This window comes from Ambystoma mexicanum, chromosome 1q (assembly GCF_040938575.1).
Source record: "Ambystoma mexicanum isolate Mex_15411 chromosome 1q, UKY_AmexF1_1, whole genome shotgun sequence".
In the NCBI taxonomy this organism is placed as follows: domain Eukaryota; kingdom Metazoa; phylum Chordata; class Amphibia; order Caudata; family Ambystomatidae; genus Ambystoma; species Ambystoma mexicanum.
In genome coordinates this window covers 620,295,543-620,314,849 of record NC_090922.1, presented here as the reverse complement: position 1 = coordinate 620,314,849, position 19,307 = coordinate 620,295,543, and the positions used below count along the sequence as shown (strand labels likewise).

At 47.4% G+C, this 19,307-nt stretch overlaps 1 protein-coding gene across 7 annotated transcripts in view; it reads right to left on the bottom strand.

Annotated features, from left to right (window-relative positions):
* RALGPS2 (Ral GEF with PH domain and SH3 binding motif 2) overlaps positions 1-19,307 on the bottom strand; it is a 2,782,724-nt gene that overhangs the window by 129,413 nt on the left and 2,634,004 nt on the right. For all 7 annotated transcript variants that reach the window (XM_069641167.1, XM_069641168.1, XM_069641166.1 and 4 more), the window contains one exon: positions 198-303. In XM_069641167.1, the coding sequence (XP_069497268.1) occupies positions 198-303 (106 nt within the window). The remainder of the gene's footprint in view (positions 1-197; positions 304-19,307) is intronic.

Sequence of the window (19,307 nt, the reverse complement as noted above, 5' to 3'; positions counted from 1 at the left end):
TGAAGATACAATTTTAAAAATGCAACACCTGTAGGTATATGTCGAGACAAAGTCACAAAGTGAAATCCACTCTCACTTCCAGCTAGGACCCAGAAGAGGGTGCAGGAATTGAATGGACAGAAGGCATATCTTCTCCCCCATTTCACCACTTAGGTCGACCAATTCATGCCAGTCAACAGGATAGTTGCTCTACATACCGTGGGCTTTTTGCCTTCTTTCAGCAAGGTTTTCCTCCTGAGAACACCTTGGATCGTCACAGCTCCAGGATAGAGATGCACTGCCAACTCTTCAGACTCTGCAGAACTAAAATGGCAGTGACATGAGGGGGAAGATAAAATAACCACCTTTCAGTTTTACCCAATGATGTGCCAAGGCTTGGACTGAGCAGCTATCCATGAGGCATCATAGGCTTTAAGGTGGCATGCTGACTCACAACTGAACATGTATCATATGTGTTGAAACATGGGAAAAGAAGCAAAAGCTTGTAACAAATCAAGTGAAAACTGGCCATGAGAGGTGGAGGGAAAGGGGGGTGACTAGCAGAAATGGGGTAGCTACAATGATTACTGCTCACTGCAAGGGATGCAAGTCCCAGGAAACTGCACATACTCGCCACCTGTGGTATCTTTCATGTATCATCTAAAAGTGATTTACAGTCACACTACAAGTATACCCCCATGCCTCCTTATACTGTAAAATATCACATAGAAAATAAAAGTGCAGGCCACGAGAGTAGCATCTGTAAGCAGTGATGTATGCTTCCCTACCATGGCAAAAATACATTTTTTAATTTCCCTCAGAGTTTACCATCCTCATATCTTCTGCTACCCGGCACCCTTATCTGTAATCTCCTGAGCACATCGCCTTTGTAAAATGTCCTGTTGCTTCACAGCTAGGTACGCTTTATAAATTCCAAACAGATACATCCATCCATCCATCCATCCAGAGTTCAAAAGCCGTTATAAATCAATGCAGGCTTGATTTGCTTAGGTTACCATCACTATGATACAAAAACATGAGGAGGTGAAGGCCTAATTGACTCTAGTGGACCCTAACCCGATCCCAGAGGAGGGATGTGGGTTTAAGATTTGTAAGCTTTGATAGGGGGACTGTATTCTGGAGCAGATACAATAGCACAAGTCCTAGAATATCACATAGTCTTTAAAAAAGTAACATCAGTTCTTTGGTTGTGATCATCAGTGATGAGAACAAGCAGACCTTACAGAACAAGCAGAACTTGCTGTTAGACATTGAAAAGAGAAAAGAATCGTGGAGCAGAAAAGGAGATCTACTCATACTGCCATGACCTGGGGACTTCCCAGGTACACCCATCTACCGAAACATATTCTACCTTACAAACTGGGGTCTCACTGCAAACCCTTCACACTTTCTCAATTAGACCCATCATAGGAAACAATTACCCTAGCTGTACCATTGCTAATAACCAAGGCATGCTTAGGCACGCCTGCTCATTTCTATTAGCCCTAAAGCTTGAATGCCCCACCCTCCAAACAGTACTCAATCTATCTCCTACAAGCCTTTCTTGACCTGGCAGTCTTTGCAAGGACGATCATCCATTTCTATTACTCAAACAACAGAGGTTCTTCTGGGGTACATCTCAATATATCTAACTTCTAAAGCTGCATCCTTTCTCCTCCCTGTAAAGAACGAGTTGTTATATTAAATAAATATCTGAGACAGTGAGTAGTTTGTTTGGGTTGAAAAGAGAACCCAATTCTTTATTAACACTTTATTTTCCTTCTTATATATTTCAGGTAAAGGATACGTCTTCAAGATGAACTCTCCGGTATGCTGTTTCTCGATTCTCACTCCGGAATGTTCATGGTAAGTTCCATCTTTCTTTAATGTCCATAAAACCTATTCCTTTCTCTCTCTACACTTTTCTTCTTTATGCAACTTGAGCAGGACTTTAGTCTTTCTCTTTTCTTGAACTCTCTCTAGGCTTTTCCCCCCGTCTCTGTGGTTTCTCTTTATTTATCCTCTCCGCACAACTCTGGTTGTTTCCTTTTCACAGTATGTCTCTATTATCCATGTTGCTTGCTTGAACAGCTGCCGTTGCTTCCAGTGAGCTTTTCTAGTGCGGGAGTATATTCAGAGCAGAATCATTAAAGTTCAAGTAGTATGCTTATTGGTAGAGTATACATCTTATAGCAAAACGTGTCCTTCTCTTTACAATTGCCGATGGACCTGAAACTTTCACTTATTCTGTTTATATTTCCTAACCCTTTCACTTCCAGAGTTCTTTATTTGTTGCCTCTTGTCGGATCAGGTCCCACGTTGTTCTTAGGCCCCTCCCCTTCCTTTACTATTCGTTTGGCTCTTCACCGACAGTAAAGCACATGGGCTCTTAGACCCTGGAGTCTTTAACAATCATCCGCCTCTAATTTCATGTGGCGGCTAATGGCTGAACAAACGGTCCTCTTCCGCGTCAAGACGAACTGAGGGACGTTACACAATGTTAAACGCTTCTTTCATTCGTCGGCTTCATATCGTTTCAAACACACAGGGATTAAATGGGGCACCTCCGATAGCACAACAACACTTTTACTCACGGCTTCCATTTCCGTGCCTCCGTCGGGCTTCTCTGTTTTATCCCTGCTTCAGAGCCTCTCAGCAGTTCACGGTTTCCGACCGCGTCAGCTACTCTTCAAGATGAAGCGATTACGATCGCCCACGTCTTCACTCGAACTCAGCCCAAATACAGTTTAGAAGAGGCAATCTCCTCTCAGTGGGAAGCGACAACGATCGCTTGTGAATTAATCAAACAAAACTCATTTTCGCGCAACGGCGCAACTTTTACTGCAACACCTTCAGTCTCTCCTTCATGTCAATAAGCCCAGCTGTAACGGCTCTCCTCGCTCTCCGTTTCGTCTCTCGTCTCCTGGCAACCATAAGCAGAGACAGAAAACATTAGAGGAAAGTCCATACATGTAGGACTTCCTGGATTTATACCTCGACATTTTCAACCCTATAAGCCATGCATTCACATTGTCACACCCCCTTTACTAAGCCCTTACGGTCGGGAAGGGTTTCAGCTCTGGACAAATAGTCAGCTTGTGTTAGTAACCTCCCAGGTTTATGGATGGTTTTAAAAGAGAAGGGCTAGAGGGAAAGGAACCACCTGAGTATTCTTTGGTTGGAGTCTTTGTTACGAGCAAGCCATACTAAGGGAGCGAGATCCGTTATTAATGTAAACTCTCTCCCAAGCAGATAATACCGTAGAGCATCAATGGCAAACTTGACTGCTAAGCACTCTTTTTCTATTGTTGGATAACTCAACTCATGTGGTAACAACTTCCGATTTATAAACAGTATGGGCCTCTCCTCCTCTCCTTGATTCTGGAACAACACTGCCCCAATGCCGGTACCTGAGGCATCTGTCTGAAAGAAGAATGGGGCTTCAAAAGTCGGACAATGTAGAACAGCCTTAGTGGTTAGCGCCTCTTTTAGTTCATTGACAGCTTGTAGAGTCTCGTTGGTTTGCCACTCGTTTGTTAGCAAGGTTTTCTTGAGCAAATTTGTTAGTGGAGCGGCCAACGTAGAAAAATGAGGTATATACCTTCTATAATAACCAACAAATCCTCAAAATGCTCTGACTTGCTTTGGAGACTCCGGGAACTTCAACTGCTTAATAGCTTTTACCTTCTCTTCCTGTGGTCTGATTAGTCCTTGGCCCACATAGTACCCTAGATATTTAGTGCGAAAGGTGGCAACGTGGGTTTTCTTAGGATTTATGTGCAAACCAGCTTGTCTTAACGTCTTGAATATATTCTTTAAATGCTGCAGATGTTCCGACCAGGTCCGACTGTAAATTATGATGTCATCAAGGTAAGCTCTGACATATTGTTCATGTCCCCTTATGACGTAATTCATTAATCTTTGGAACGTCGCTGGAGCCCCATGTAAACCAAAGGGTAATACTGTGAACTGATACAACCCGGTAGGGGTGGCAAACGCGGGTTTCTCCTTATCTGCAGGTAATAATGGGATTTGCCAGTAACCTTTGGTCAAATCAGTGGTAGTCAGGAACTTAGCTTTCCCTAGTTTATTTAATAAATCTTCGATCCTTGGCATAGGGTAAGCGTCAAATTTAGATATTTCATTCAACTTTCGGAAGAACATGCAGAACCTCACACTGCCATCTGGTTTCGGGACTAGGAGAACAGGTGAGCTCCATTCGCTATGGGATGGCTCAATAATTCCCATATCTAACATCTCCTGAACCTCTTGTTTGAAGGCCTTTATCTTCGCTTCTGGTATTCGATATGGTCCAAGTCTTATTATACTCTCGGGTTTGGTAACAATCCGATGGTGAGTTAGCTTAGGCTTCCCTGGCAGAGAGATGAATATTTCCGAAAACGTTTGTAACAAGTGAGCCAACTCATTTTTCTGGATGAATGTTAACTCTGGGTTAATTTTCAGGCCCTCTAACCCTACTCTCTCCTTGAACTTTGGAAAATGCTCTTCTGGTGGCACATCTAAACTTATCATGGCAACGGATTGAACTGTAGGGGTCCATTTCTTCAGCAGGTTTACATGATACGTTTGATATGGTATTCTTCTCCCAGGCTGTTTCACTTTATAAGTTAAAGGGCCTAGAACCTCTTGTATTTCATACGGTCCCTTCCAAGTTGCCAGCATTTTGTTTTCCGACGTGGGTAATAGCACTAACACTTGTTCTCCCACTTTGAAAGTTCGTAATTGTGTCTTCTGATTGTAATACCTCTCCTGGGTTATTTGAGCTTGCAGAAAATTATCTCTAGCTACCGCCTGTAATTTCTCAATTCTTTCCTGTAGCTGAGACGCATACTCTGCGAGGGTTATTTCACGCTCTGGCTGCTCCTCCCAATTTTCCTTCAGTATGTCTAGCAGAGTCCGAACCGGTCTTCCGAACAGTAACTCAAATGGTGAAAAGCCTGTTGATGACTGAGGAGTGTTCCTTAAAGTCATTAATATCCATGGCAAGATTCTATCCCAGTCTTTATTTTCAGGATTGGTAGTTTTCTTTAACATTTGCATGATGGTTTGATTGTAGCGTTCTACTAAACCATGCGTTTGTGGGTGGTAAACTGCTGTCTTTAGGTGTTCAATTTTTAGCGTTTCACAGACTTCCTTAAGGATATTGGACATGAAGTTTGAACCACGGTCGGTAACAATCTCACGAGGTATTTTGACTCTTCCAATAAAGGGAATCAGCACATCACAGATCTGCTGAGTGTTTGTGCTCTTTAAAGGAAAGGCCTCTGTATATCTGGTCGCATAATCCACTACCACCAGGACATATTTATGGCCTCTCCTTGTTGGTTCCATGGGTCCTATGATATCGATCCCTATTCGGCTGAAGGGCTCTAAAACAATTGGCAACGGATGTAGTGGTGCCTTCTTCACATTGGCTCTATTCTTCTTTTGGCACTCCTCACAGGATTGACAAAATTGTATCACTTGATTGTACACTCCTGGCCAATAGAACCTATCAAGGATATTTTTAGTAGTCTTTTCCGATCCTAGATGACCCTCTCCAACTTGTATATGGCCGATTTCTAAAACAGTATTGTCGAATTTCTTAGGAATTAACAATTGCTTCAGTTCTTCTCCATTCCTGGATTTGGTGACTCGATACAACAATCCATTTTCTTTTACAAAGTGGGGACCTTGCCCTGGTGGGTCTTCAAATGCCCGCCCTCTGGCATATTGTAATAATGGGTCTAGATTCTGAGCTGATCTAAAACTATCCCAGTCCTCATCTAATCTCCAGTCAACTGCGATAGGGCAAGCATTTTTGGTTTTCCACTTCTTTTTTTAGCATTCTTTTTATCTTTTTACTATTTTGTATCTTAAGAGGTGGGGAAAGTATTTCCTCTTCATGAAAAGGGGCCATTTCCAACCTGCTCTTCTCAATTTCGTGGACTAACTTGGAAAACTTTGGTATATCAGACCCAATCAGTAAGGGTTTGGGTAAAACGGGTAATATGGCCACCCTCACGTTCATAGTTTCCCCTGCCAACTTTATTTGAACCTTCTTTGAAGGGTAGGCCTTTACGTCCCTGTGTACACATCGGATAGGTATTTCCCCAGATGAGCAATAATTTTCACCTACCAGCTCCGATGTCACAGCGGACTTTGGAATTCCCGAATCGACCAAGGTGGTGGTGGGTTTTCCATCTACCTCCACTTCACATGTATACAGGTATTGTGGCTGCCCTCCTGGTATCTGCTCATAGGTTTCACTTTCCTTCACAGATTCAAGAACACCAACATCCATTGGCTCCGTCTTTGGTTTCTTCGGGCAGAACCTGGCAAGGTGGCCCCATTCCCCGCAATCGAAACACTGGGGTCCTCGAATAGCTGTCAGAGTCTGACGATAGTTGATAGGACCTTCACTATTAGGCCTGGAGCGTATAATTTCTCCTTCAGGTTTTCTCAACATTGAATGTGGCCACTTTGGTTGTGACATGGCTTTATTCAAAGAGGCATGAGGTTTAGAAATTGTTGCATAGTACAATGTTTTCCCATGTCCTGCCTTCTGATAAGCGGAGGCCACATCCACCTCTTCAGACAGCGTCAGGCGATGGTGTTGTCTAACCCATCTTTGGACGGGACTGGGTAGAGCTTTAATAAACTGTTCTAGGATCACTTTCGGCTATTTCCGCAGAGGAAGACAGAGTAGGCAACCACTTCACAGCTAATTCTTTGACTCGGTAAAACAACTGCCTTGGTGTCTCTTCTCCGAGTAACTTGACATCTCTGAACTTAATTCGATACGTCTCCTCATCGTGTCCCATTCGTTCCAACTTTCTTCATGTCACCGTAATTGGTATCGCCAGTGGGATTCGCGGCTTGGTATGCACACTGCATTTCACCGGTCATCAATGGTGCAATGTAATGACACCATCTCTCGGCAGGCCACTGTGTATTCCGAGCCACCCTTTCGGACATTTACAAAAAAATGAGCTGAGTCCTCACCAGCCGAGTATTTTTGCAAAACTGAGGTGGGAACTTGAGGGTTGTTTCTGACATTCGTAACTTCAAGAAGCTGGGCCTGCTGCATCTGTAACGCCTGCTGAAAGGCTAGTCTGTCAGCTTGAGCTTGTTGGTTCTGCATTTGTAAGGCTTGCTGAAGTAGTTGTTGTCCCTCAGTCAATGTCTTGATAAGGTCCTCCATGGCGTTCTCAGAATCCCACTTCTGACACCAAATGTAAAGAACGAATTGTTATATTAAATAAATATCTGAGACAGTGAGTAGTTTGTTTGGGTTGAAAAGAGAACCCAATTCTTTATTAATACTTTATTTTCCTTCTTATATATTTCAGGTAAAGGATACATCTTCAAGATGAACTCTCCGGTATGCTGTTTCTGGATTCTCACTCCGGAATGTTCAAGGTAAGTTCTATCTTTCTTTAATGTCCATAAAACCTATTCCTTTCTCTCTCTACACTGTTCTTCTTTATGCAACTTGAGCAGGACTTTAGTCTTTCTCTTTTCACTTTTCTTGAACTCTCTCTAGGCTTTTCCCCCACCGTCTCTGTGGTTTCTCTTCATTTATCCTCTCCGCACAACTCTGGTTGTTTCCTTTTCACAGTATGTCTCTATTATCCTTGTTGCTTGCTTGAACAACAGGTGTTGCTTCCAGTGAGCTTTTCTAGTGTGGAGTATATTCAGAGCAGAAGCATTAAAGTTCAAGTAGTATGCTTATAGGTAGAGTATATATCTTATAGCAAAACGTGTCCTTCTCTTTACAACCACGGATGGACCTGAAACTTTCACTTATTCTGTTTATATTTCCTAACCCTTTCACTTCCAGAGTTCTTTATTTGTTGCCTCTTGTCGGATCAGGTCCCACGTTGTTGTTAGGCCCCTCCCCTTCCTTTACTATTCGTTTGGCTCTTCACCGACAGTAAAGCACATGGGCTCTTAGACCCTGGAGTCTTCAACAATCATCCGCCTCTAATTTCATGTGGCGGCTAATGGCTGAACAAACGGTCCTCTTCCGCATCAAGACGAACTGAGGGACGTTTCACAATGTTGTTAAACGCTTCTTTCATTCGTCGGCTTCATATCGTTTCAAACACACAGGGATTATCTGGGGCACCTCCAGTAGCACAACACTACTTTTACTCACGACTTCTATTTCTGTGCCTCCGTCGGGCTTCTCTGTTGTATCCCTGCTTCAGAGCCTCTCGGCAGTTCACGGTCTCCGACCGCGTCAGGTTCTCTTCAGGATGAAGCGATTACGATCGCCCACATCTTCACTCGAACTCAGCCCAAATACAGTTTAGAGGAGGCGATCTCCTCTCAGTGGGAAGCGACAACGATCGCTTGTGAATTAATCAAACAAACAACTCATTTTCACGCAACAGCGCAACGTTTACTGCAACACCTTCAGTTTCTCCTTCATGTCAAAAAGCCCAGCTGTAACGGCTCTCCTCAATCTCCGTTTCGTCTCTCGTCTCCTGGCAACCATAAGCAGAGACGGAAAACATTAGAGGAAAGTACATACATGTAGGACTTCCTGGATTTATACCTCGACATCTGCAACCCTATAAGCCATGCATTCACATTGTCACACTCCCCTTCTCATTTCTGCCACTTAGCGCCAAACAACTGGACAGATCTACCACTTCAACCACTCTTCGCTCTGGGACAAGCAATGGGAATGCACTTTTACCTCAACTACCACTGAGTTTGGTAGACTTTGGAAGAATAAACAACACCTCCATCGTTTCTGGATCCTCCTTACAGTGTCACATGCCCTGAACCTACCCCATTCAATCGCTTTGTTTTGTCATCAGGTCACCCAAAACCGAAAGGGAGGTTGATATTTTGGGGGAGTTTCAACAAAGGACAGTACTTCTGCAAGATTACTACAAATGGTCAAGTAGTGAATAGTGAGTAACTTATATGGGTGGCTTACTTCCATACAATTTCTAAAGAAAGAGGAAATAAATTATTCACTCACCAGCAACAGATTACAAACGTTTTATGCACCCAGAAGAAAAGATATCCAAGAACAATTATGGAGCTGTACTGCAAAATCAAGATTGTTTTCTGCAAAATATTATCTACTGTAAATGTGCAGTGAGATGTCATTTATGGGCAAACAAAATTAAATAGACTAATAATGTTCTTGATTTACAGCATTACACTCCTGTTGTCAAATGCCTCAATATTTTATGAGCATTCGTGGAACTCTTAAGTCGCATGAGGGTCTCCTGGAAACTAAGAATGGGTGATTGCGCTCTGAATTTAATGAGCTGCCACTGTTAGGCATATGCTTGTGTCAACACTATTACTTAGAGACGGGAAAAAATTCATAAGAGCTTGAATTTCAGAAAGAGACACAGCGCAAGTAAATTACCAACGCGGCTATTCTCTTGGCAGCAGCCACCATGAACAGAAAAGGATCAGGAAGAAGAAGTTTGGATTCAAACGCTGAACGCCTGTTCAATTGAGACGGCTATTAGAGTATCATAATCTCACAAAACAATACTGAAAATGAGAACAAAAACGACTACTGTTGTAAACGTTTACCCATGAGATGCACCAGAATGCTGCATACATTATTGGCTTTCGAGCAACAGACAACTGTCTTTAGTGAACAAACATGGGGTGAGGCACTGCCCATGTATTGCCTGGTAAGGACCGGTTATGCTACTGTGAAGGGTGGAAGATTGTAGACAGAGAATGGAACTCCTTCAGGATTCTCCTCCCCATACCAGAGTTGCTCTTGCTTCTCCCTGCAAATAACCATAAATGGAACTGGTGCAGCAGAAAAGCAAAGTAGGAGCAGTCTAAGAGTTGGGAATTATCTGAGCAGTGGCCCTACTGATCAAAAGCCCAAAATGAATGAAGGCTTCTGGTTTCCTCTGTAAACAGCGTCAACTCCGACACAAAATACAGGCTTAGTACTCGGAAGCGTGTTTATATTGTATCAATTTTGCTTAAGACGAAATTCAGACCAGATAAAAACAGTCTGTTGATAAGGGCCTTGGCAGAAGGTGGGAGTATTTCTTTCAAAACTATTCATTATGTAACCCCTGGGTCGGGGGATTGAGGAAAGGATGCCTGGCACATGAAACCGCAGATCCTGAAAAGAAGAAAAAAAAGGAAAATCTGATCCCCCGACGTGAGATGCGAAGGGGACCCAGAAATGGTAAACATTGGAGTAAGAGACACTAGCGCATGTACAGGCGAGGGTCCCAGTGCTCTAATAAAAATAAAACTCAACGGCTAATGCGGAGTGCCCATTGACAGTTGAAAAACCCTTCAAGAGTGTTTAGCAGGTGCTTGGCTCTATGACACCACGGCAGCCCGGACCTCAAGGAAAGCACTCTCCTGACAGGCAGGGGTGTGCCTGATCAGCATCTCCGCCAGTCACCCCGCCCTGTGGCACATCTACTGCTGCAGGGCCTGGGACAATGTTGTAGGCCACCCCCTGTCAGTTGGCCCACCAGAACTCCCTGGGCCACACTTGGCAGACAGGTTATATAGAAAATGTTCGTATTACAATTGTTAGAATGACAATTGGCCTTTTCACAATTGACCGAATTGTGAAGGTCAATTGTAACATGTATGTGGGGGGAAACCCCCCGCAACCCCCCACCCAAAACTATATATATATATATATATATATATATATATATATATATATATATATATATATATATATATATATATATATATATATATATATATATATATATATATATATATATATTCGGTCAATTGTTCATTCGAACAATTGTAAACTAACAATTTGGGTAATACCGGCAGACATGGCCCAGGTGGAGTGAGTTGTGTGGGGGAGGCGGGGCATGCTGCAAGTGAGTGCTGGGATGAATCTTGACAAGCAGCCCAGTCCAAGACAGACGTTGGTGCCTCCATCCTTGCTGCTGCCATCATCTGCTGCAGAAGAGCCACCACAGGAGAGCGCAGAGAGAAAGGAACTTCGAGAGCAGCAGCCAGAGACCTTGAGACAGCCCTGGCCAGGTTGTCTTGCAAGTAAGGTCCTTTTAAATCGTTTTTTAATACAGTGCTGTATAGCAATGTATAGACTTTGTATATTTTTTAAAAACTAATTTTTTTAATTTAAAGGAATTTTTGCTTTTTATTCCTTAGTTACGCAGCTGCTAGGTTTATTGTAAGCTGAATATAGTGTCTTGTGTTTGCCCTTTTTATACACAAACTCACAAAACCCTGCTGGTGTAGCAGAAAAGTATATAAGCAAGCTTTCACCAACTGAAAAGAACCATACACCAGCATTCCTTTTGTCTGCCTCTTCTTTTGTGCTGCAGTTACTCTAACCTTGTGTTTTTCCCAGGGGTATATTGGGTACCTGCCCCACCCTTCTGACTTCCATACACTCACCACTGTCACTTTGAGGTACACTGGGGTGATCTTGAACTCGAGAGCAGGGTCTGGAGACAAGTAAGAGGTGGGTCAAGTTATAGGTAAGGTTTAAAAAAAATCAGTCAGGTGCGTTGGACCACCCTGGTACAATTACATTAACAAAAACAGAAAACAGAGGCGTTGTGGTGGGCCTACCTCGGGCCACCGGGGCAGGCCGCAAAGGGGGATCGGGTCCCACCCGATCCCGAACTCGGGAACTGCGAGCACGCAGCGTAGGTAGGCAGGCAGGGATCACCCTGCGTGTGCCGGATCACCGGCTCCAGTATCAACAGCTGGGGGCACCCAGCAAAGGGAGCCGCCGTGGCGTGGAGGCACCCAGGCCACACAGCGGCCTAGGCCATGGACACGTGGCAAGACCCTCCCCCCCACACACAGCCCCTTTTATTAAGTGAGCGTCATGACGCTCACGTCAATGAAACACTAGACCACCACACAACAGGCGTGACAGCCAACCAAGATGGCTGCATACTCTTGAGGTTCTGAGCAGTTGTGTGCTTTTAACTCTTTTAAGACCCTCCATCGGTAGCGAAAACCTGCTCAGGATAAGAGGGAAGACACTGCATCCAACTAAGTCGCTCTGGTGAGAAGAGAGATGGCTTATACTTCCAAAGGGGGCAATGCTCCTCGGAGGTCCACTGCTGCAGGGTCCACAAGGCACGGATGGAAAGACGGCTTATCAGAGAGCCTGTGAGGTAACCCATCCTCCAGATGGACGGCAGACGTGGTAATGAGGTAAACGAGTGAAGCACTTGCTGAGCGTCAGCTGTCTTGGCTGGTGCTTTTCAGGTGAATAACAGCAAGGAGGACATTTTAGCTGCAGGTCCCATAGCACGATTGCTGGCATTCAGATGAAGCATGCCTGGAGGTGTACATCTTTCCTGTGGGCAACAGACTCATTTTGCACTCAAGCACTTCATACTGAAGGCTCTGAGCTACACAGGACGAGCTTCAGCAAAGCACAGATTAAAGACAAATGGCAGTGGTAATTTATGTAATACATATGGACTGCTCCCAGTTTGTGCCACTTTAAAGTATACAGTGAAGAAGTGAATTAAGCAGTTGTTCATCAAAGCTGGGAACATTTCCATTCCTCACTATCGCATTGAGGCTGCATAGGGTTAGCCCAACTGGAAGCATGAGAATAATTTATCAATGTAAACACCAAGGATCGGACTTTCACTCACAGCTTTGGTGATCAAAGCCATCTAAGTGAATAAGAGCCCAATAATGGCAACTGAAAGAAAAAACAAGACAAGCCAAAACGGGTGAATTCTTCATAACACGTAGTTTGGCAAGCAGACAAGCCAGTCAAGATGCATCCAGACCCTCCTCATCTACGAAGGACCCAGTGATGGATGATCTGGGCTGCATCGAAAAACCTATGTCGCTGCTGGAGAGCAAATTTGTCAAACTGAATGACAAGGTAGCCCAAGTGCAATCTAGAACCGAGAACCTTCACATTGGAATAAAAAGCCACTGAGCTGGGCAGTACTAGCAGTGAAGAGGCTGGGGATAGAGACGGAGGCAGTGATTAAAGGGAATAACGCAATGGAGGACAGGCTTCAATTCCTGGAAAATGTGGCAAGGGCAAAGCAGATTATTTATATGTCTCCCAGCAGGTGCGGGTCGAGAAGACCCAATTTCTTTTGCCCCCAACTGGCTTAACGATGCTTGCCCTAGAAATAACAGCAGAGCCAATACTAATCATCAAGGCCTCAAACATATGAGACTGGGATACAATTTTGGAAACTGCAAGCGAAAAGAAGCTGTTAGAACATCAACACGAAAGAGTCATGATCTTTCCAGATGTTGCGCAAGCAAATGAGAGGAGGAAGAAAATGGACACCCTGAAAATCCTTCCTGGTGCAAGGAGTGAAAGCAGGACTACTACGACCAGCTAAGCTGTAGAGAGAAAGTACACATCTTATGGGATGCAGATAGGGCGTAGGAACTACTGAAGTCAATACTTGAAGCAGTAAGCATAGATACAAATAAGGGTTGAAAGAACAGTTTTCCATGCAACAAGACAAATCTAATAAAACCAGGGGACTATTCGTCCTAAAAACACCATTTATTTGGGGTCATTGTTTATAACCAGCCAGAGGCTTATTCACTATGAACAGTTGTTAGGTGGGAGAACATTTTCTGATACATGGGCATTAGAACTGGGATAAGAGTGCATTAGACCAAAGATAGAAAAATTATAAGTTACTAACCGTAGTGACTAACATACTCTTAGTCCATAGTCCCCTTTCCTCCATACTGTATGGGCGTCCCTTCCAAGGGACGGGAGACGGAACCTTTTTCACCAGAAAAAAACCTTCTTCCTCTTTAAATTTATAGGCGCGCGGGGGCGCCGCCCAGGGAGCATGCGTTGCCCTGACTCCGCCCTCCGGCGCGACACCTCAGTCCCCATTGACGTGTCGACAATAGGTTTAACATTGCCTAATGACACCAGTATTATTAGGGGGAAGGTTGGTGGGACGTGGAGGAAAGAGGACTATGGACTAAGAGTACGTTAGTCACTACGGTGAGTAATTTATAATTACTCTTGCGTGCCGTCCCCTTTAATCCATACTGTATGGGCTATTACAATTGATTGTAGCCCCAGGGTGGAGAGGAGACACTCCTTAAGCAAATAGGTTCCTGAGAACCGACTGTCCGAAAGCCGCATCAGATCTAGAGCCGGCATCCAAACAGTAATGCTTGCAGAAAGCCAAGGGAGAGGCCCAAGTGGCCGTCCTGCTTATGACTTGCCAAGGGACATGGCGCTGGAATGCAATTGCCGTTGCCTTGGCCCTGACTGCGTGGGCATGCATGCAGGGTGGGAGCAGCTTGTGCTGGCCCTCGTACGCTTCCTTGATGGCCAAGACAATCCAGCGGCATATAAAGGCCTTAAAGGCCTCATAGCCTGGCCTCGAGCCTCCGAAGGGGACAAACTGAGCGTCCGACTTGCAGGAAGCCTTTGGTCCTGTCCAAGTAGAATTTTAGGGCATGCCTGACATCCAGGCAGTGCAGTACTCTCTGTGCTTCATCCTTGGGATCGGGAAAGAACGTAGGAAGGACTATTTCTTCGTTCAAGTGAAATGCAGATGGAACCTTGGGCAGAAATGCTGGGTGTGTCTGCATGACTACCTTGTCCTTGTGAAAAGTGGTATATGGTTCTGAGGTGACCAATGCCTGGATCTCGCTGACTCTGCGAGCTGAGGTAAGACCGACTAGTAAGGCCGTCTTGAGGGTGACCAGCCTAATGTCCACGGACGCCATTGGCTCGAATGGTTTGTGCGCCAGGGCGCCCAAGACAATGTTAAGGTCCCACACCGGGTGCAGTCTCTTGACGGTCGGGTAGAGCCTAGCTAGACCTGTCGGGCGTTTCTTGACTATAGGGTTGGAGGAGGAAAAGATGCCCTCCTCCGAGTTCCTATTAGCCCCAAGGGCTGCAAGGTATGTGTGGCAGGTGTCCACATGTAGGCCCGAATGAGCGATGTACGCCGAATAGGAGAGCGCGTCGTCCAAATTGCAGGCCAAGGCGTCGATTCCCCTGGAGCCTGCCCAGTGGCAGAATCTGGTCCATTTCCTTTTATACTGGGCCCTGGTGGCCTTGGTCCTGGAGTCGGAGAGACTCCTTGATCTTGCAAATTACCCTGTGGATCAGGGGAGTGGGCGGAAAGGCATAGGCTTTTATGCCGGTCCACTGGAGGTGAAATGCGTCACCCAGAGATCCGGGTCCCTGACTCTGCCAGGATACAAACTGGGGACATTTCTTGTGTGCCAGGTGGCAAAGCGATCCAGTTGGGGGTGACCCCACCAGTTGAAGATCTCCTGAATAACGAGGTCGTTCAGCTTCCACTCGTAATTGTTTGCTCCCAGCCTGCTGAGCCTGTCCGCCTCCAGTTTGGATTCACCCAGAAGGTGGACTGCCGAGAGTTAAATGTCGTTCTCCAGGGCCCATTCCCACATGCTGATCGCCAATCTGCACAGAGGAGGGGGATCTGGTGCCTCCCTGCTTGTTGACGTAGTACATGCTGGTTGAGTTGTCTGTCTGAATGAGGACAACCTTGCCCCTGAGAAGTGGTAGGAATGCTCTGAGCACTAGCCAGATGGCATTCAGCTCCAATCAATTGATGTGGTATTCCTGCTCCTGTCGAGTCAAAGTGCCGTGGACCGATAGATTGTCCAGGGTGGCTCCTCAGCCCTCGAGCGAGAAGTCTGTGGTGGTGGCCTGCAGAGAGGGCGGCGCGAAGGGCTTGCCCGTCCGTAGGTTGCAGTCCATGGACCACCAGGTTAGGTCTGGATGGAGAGATGGAGGAACGTTGATGATCACAGATTGCGAGCCCTGCTCCGGATTCCATGAGGCTGCAAATTACAGCCGAATCCTTCTCATCCTTAGTCTCGTGTGTTGCTCGGCTAACAGGACTGCCGCCAGTAGACTAGGAGATGTTGGTACCACCATGCCGAGGTCACTTCTCTGCTGAGGAAGTGGGCGGTGGCCCTCTTGATGGCCGAGATTTTGACCTCCGACGAGAAGACCCTCTCGGAGCACGTGTCCCAAATGAGTCCCAGGAATGTCAATGTCTGCATAGGCTGCAGCTGTGACTTCTTGAGGTTGAGCGAGAAGCCCAGATCGTGCAGTGTGTTCATAAGGGCATGGGAAGAGTGGCGAACCGCTTCCGGAGATGTAGCCCTGACAAGCCAGTCGTCGAGGTATGGGTAGATGTGGAGGCCCTGTGCTCTTAGGAGGGCCGCCACTGCGTTCATGAGTCTTGGAAAGACCCTAGGGGCAGAGTTGAGGCCAAATGGATGGACTTTGTATTGAAAATGGTAGCCCATGAGCCTGAACCTGAACCGTAGGAAAGAACGATGGGGCTGCCAAATCGGGACGTGTAGGTACGCGTCCTTCAGGTCCAGTGAGCACATCCAGTCTCCCTTGTCCAATGTCTCCGCTATAAAAGCTGGCGTAACCATCTTGAACTTTTGCAGTGTTAGGGAGAGGTTGAGGGTGGAAAGGTCCAGCACAACTCTCAGGCCCGCCTGGTTCTTCTTCTGAATGGTGGAAATCCTGGAGTAAAAGCCAAAGCCTCGCTGGGAGGCTGGAACTTCCTCCACTGCTTGGCTCTCTATGAGCGAGCGGATCTCCGCCAAAAGAGTTGCTGTCCCAACCTGTGGGAGCGTAGGGGAGGAGGGAGGAGAGGCTGGGATAGGAAGACGGTACCCCTTAGATCCTACGGAGAGGATCCAGGGGTCCGCGAAATTCTGGCGCCAGAATTGTGGATGGAGAACAAGCCTGACCCCACCGGAGACACGGGCACCCGAAGGGGCGTGTCATGCCTTCTTTCCCTCGGAGGCTGTCACTGAGGAGAGGGACTGGAAAAAGCCCTCACTCTCCCCGCCCCCTTTTTTTTCCGCCGGTTCGGAGATGGCGAGCAGTTCCTGGAAGCCACTGCACTCTCCATATGTATGACCCTTTTCCGAGCGCTGCTGAGATTGGGTGTACGCTTTGGGAGTGGTCTTTGTAAGAATGGCCTGAGACTTTGCCGTTTGTGAGCTGCTGTTCTTTTTGTCCATCTCTTCGTCCGTAGAGGAGGGGAAGAGCCCCCCCCCCCTCCTCGAACGGTAGATCTAGGATGCGCTCCTGGACATCCGGGTTGAATTTCATTGCCTGGAGCCAGGCTGTTCTCATGTCCGTGGCAATACAGACGGCACGGCCTGAAGTATCGATATGAGCCACTGTAGATTCCATGAGGTCATGCGCCACAAGCTTGGCTTCAGCTAGCCCCGCCTTAAAGCGTGATAGGCACTGGCTGGGGAGTTCCAGGTGGAAGTCCGCAATTTCCACCATAACCTCTGGTTGGCTGCAGCCAGCATGGCATCTGCATTGGCCTGACGAAGATGCAAGGATGTGTTGGAATATATTTTCTTGCCGTACGCCTCCAAGATCTTCTCTTCCTTGCCTAGCAGCGCCGCAGAGGAGGAGGTTGAGGACGACCGAGGCTTGGAGTATAGTGATGCCGCAGCGAGGCGTGTGGCTGAGGATGGGTCGAGAGCAAGAGTGTATCCCCCCCCTCCATCTGCCTGTACTTGGGGTCCAGGCATTGATTGACTGGCTGGGCCGAGTGGGGCTTGATCCAACCCTTCTTGGCCAGGGAGACTACATCAGTTTGCAGTGGAATCCCTGTGTTGGCAGAGGGGCATCGCGTGAGGACTTCTGCCAGAACCCCCTCTGCCGGCTGTTAGACCTCAGGTTGGGGGAGGCCCAGGTACTCCACCATGCCAGCAAGACGTTTGTGGAAGGCCCTGGCTGAGGATGGCGTGTGCGGGTCTTCCTACTCGTCCGTATCCTGAGGATCTGGAGGATCCTGTGGAGGAGGAGTAGATGGCGCCGGAGGCTGGGGTACAGGAACCGCAGCCGGAGGCTGAGGAGGTGGCAGAGGTTGCAGAGTTGGCTGTGGAGCCGGACGAGGCAGCTGAACTGGGGCCTGGGGGCCCGATAGCCGTCTGCGGTGCCATTAGCATGGCAGGGAGGACTTCCCTGATGGCGCCTTTGATGATAACCCCCATCTGAGGAGACCTCATGAGGCCGAGGAAGTTCTCGAAGGGCACCTCCTCACTCGCCAAAGAGGTGGCAGGGGGTACTGACAGAGTAGCGGGGGTTGCTGGAACCGCTGCATACCCTGCCCATATGGATGCAAAGGAAAGCTGCCCAGCGCAAATAAAGGGTAGAGTGTAGGCCACATACCTTGTTGCAGCCAGTCCCACCTTGACACTCGTTCTTCGCCGAATTCCTACAATGGCATCAGACGGGTGCCCCTTTCTGGCATGGCAGCCATTTTGTTGAGCTGCCTGCCACGTGTTGCTCGGCCCACTGGGCCCGGCCTCGTCCAAGACTCTTGCGTGTGGATCACGAGGCCTACCCTGCTCCTCGGGCCGGTAGAGCTGTGCTTACGCGCCCCCTCTGATGTATTGCCGGTGTTAGGGCTTAGCCCCTCAGCCATGGTGCCGGTAAAAGGGCAGAGCCCCTCGGGTGTAGACCCGGTACAAGAACCTTCCGGTCCCTCGACACTGCGCCCGGGAGGATCCGAGGATGCATGCGGTGCATGTGCCGGTAGAAGGACCTGGCCGGTCCCTTCCACGCGGGAGAGTCCCTGGGAAGGAGACTCCCTTGCGGGGTGCGCTGGAAAATATCGCCCCTACCTCGGGCCTGGCTCGATGCTATACGAAATTCTTGAGATCCTCTGGAGGCGACCTCTGGAAGAGCTCCCTCCACCTGGCTAGTCTGTTCTTCAGCACCTTCGATAACAGCGAGTCACACGCCGAACATGATTGCCAACCGTGGTCTGGGTCAAGGCAACGTAGGCAGAGGGCGTGGGGGTCTGAAGTTGGGAAGAGCCCGTTGCAGGATGGACACCTGCTGAACCCTGTAGAAGTCGACATGCGCCTGGGAGGAGAGTGACACCTGAGGACTAAATACCTGAATGATAGATAAGACAAAAAAGACAAGGAGAAGAAGTATTCGCATGTGAGATTACATGGCCGAAGCCAATCCCAGGAGCGCTGGTGAATTTGGCCGTTCCCATCGAAGTGGAAAAGGGGACTGAGGTGTGGCGCCGGAGGGCAGAGTCAGGGCAGCGCATACTCCCTGGGTCGCACACCTGCACGCCTCTAAATTTAAAGGGGAAGAAGGTTTTTTCTGGTGAGAAAGGTTCCGTCTCCCGTCCCTTGGAAGGGACGTCCTTACAGTATGGAGGAAAGGGGACGGGACAGAAGAGTATTATGTGTGTTGTAAAGTGCCCTAAGCAGTGGTAGGCATGGAGACTTCACTGAGCCTTAGTCTTTCTTTCTGGTAGAATCTCACTCCCATTTACTTTTCCTGATGCCTCACT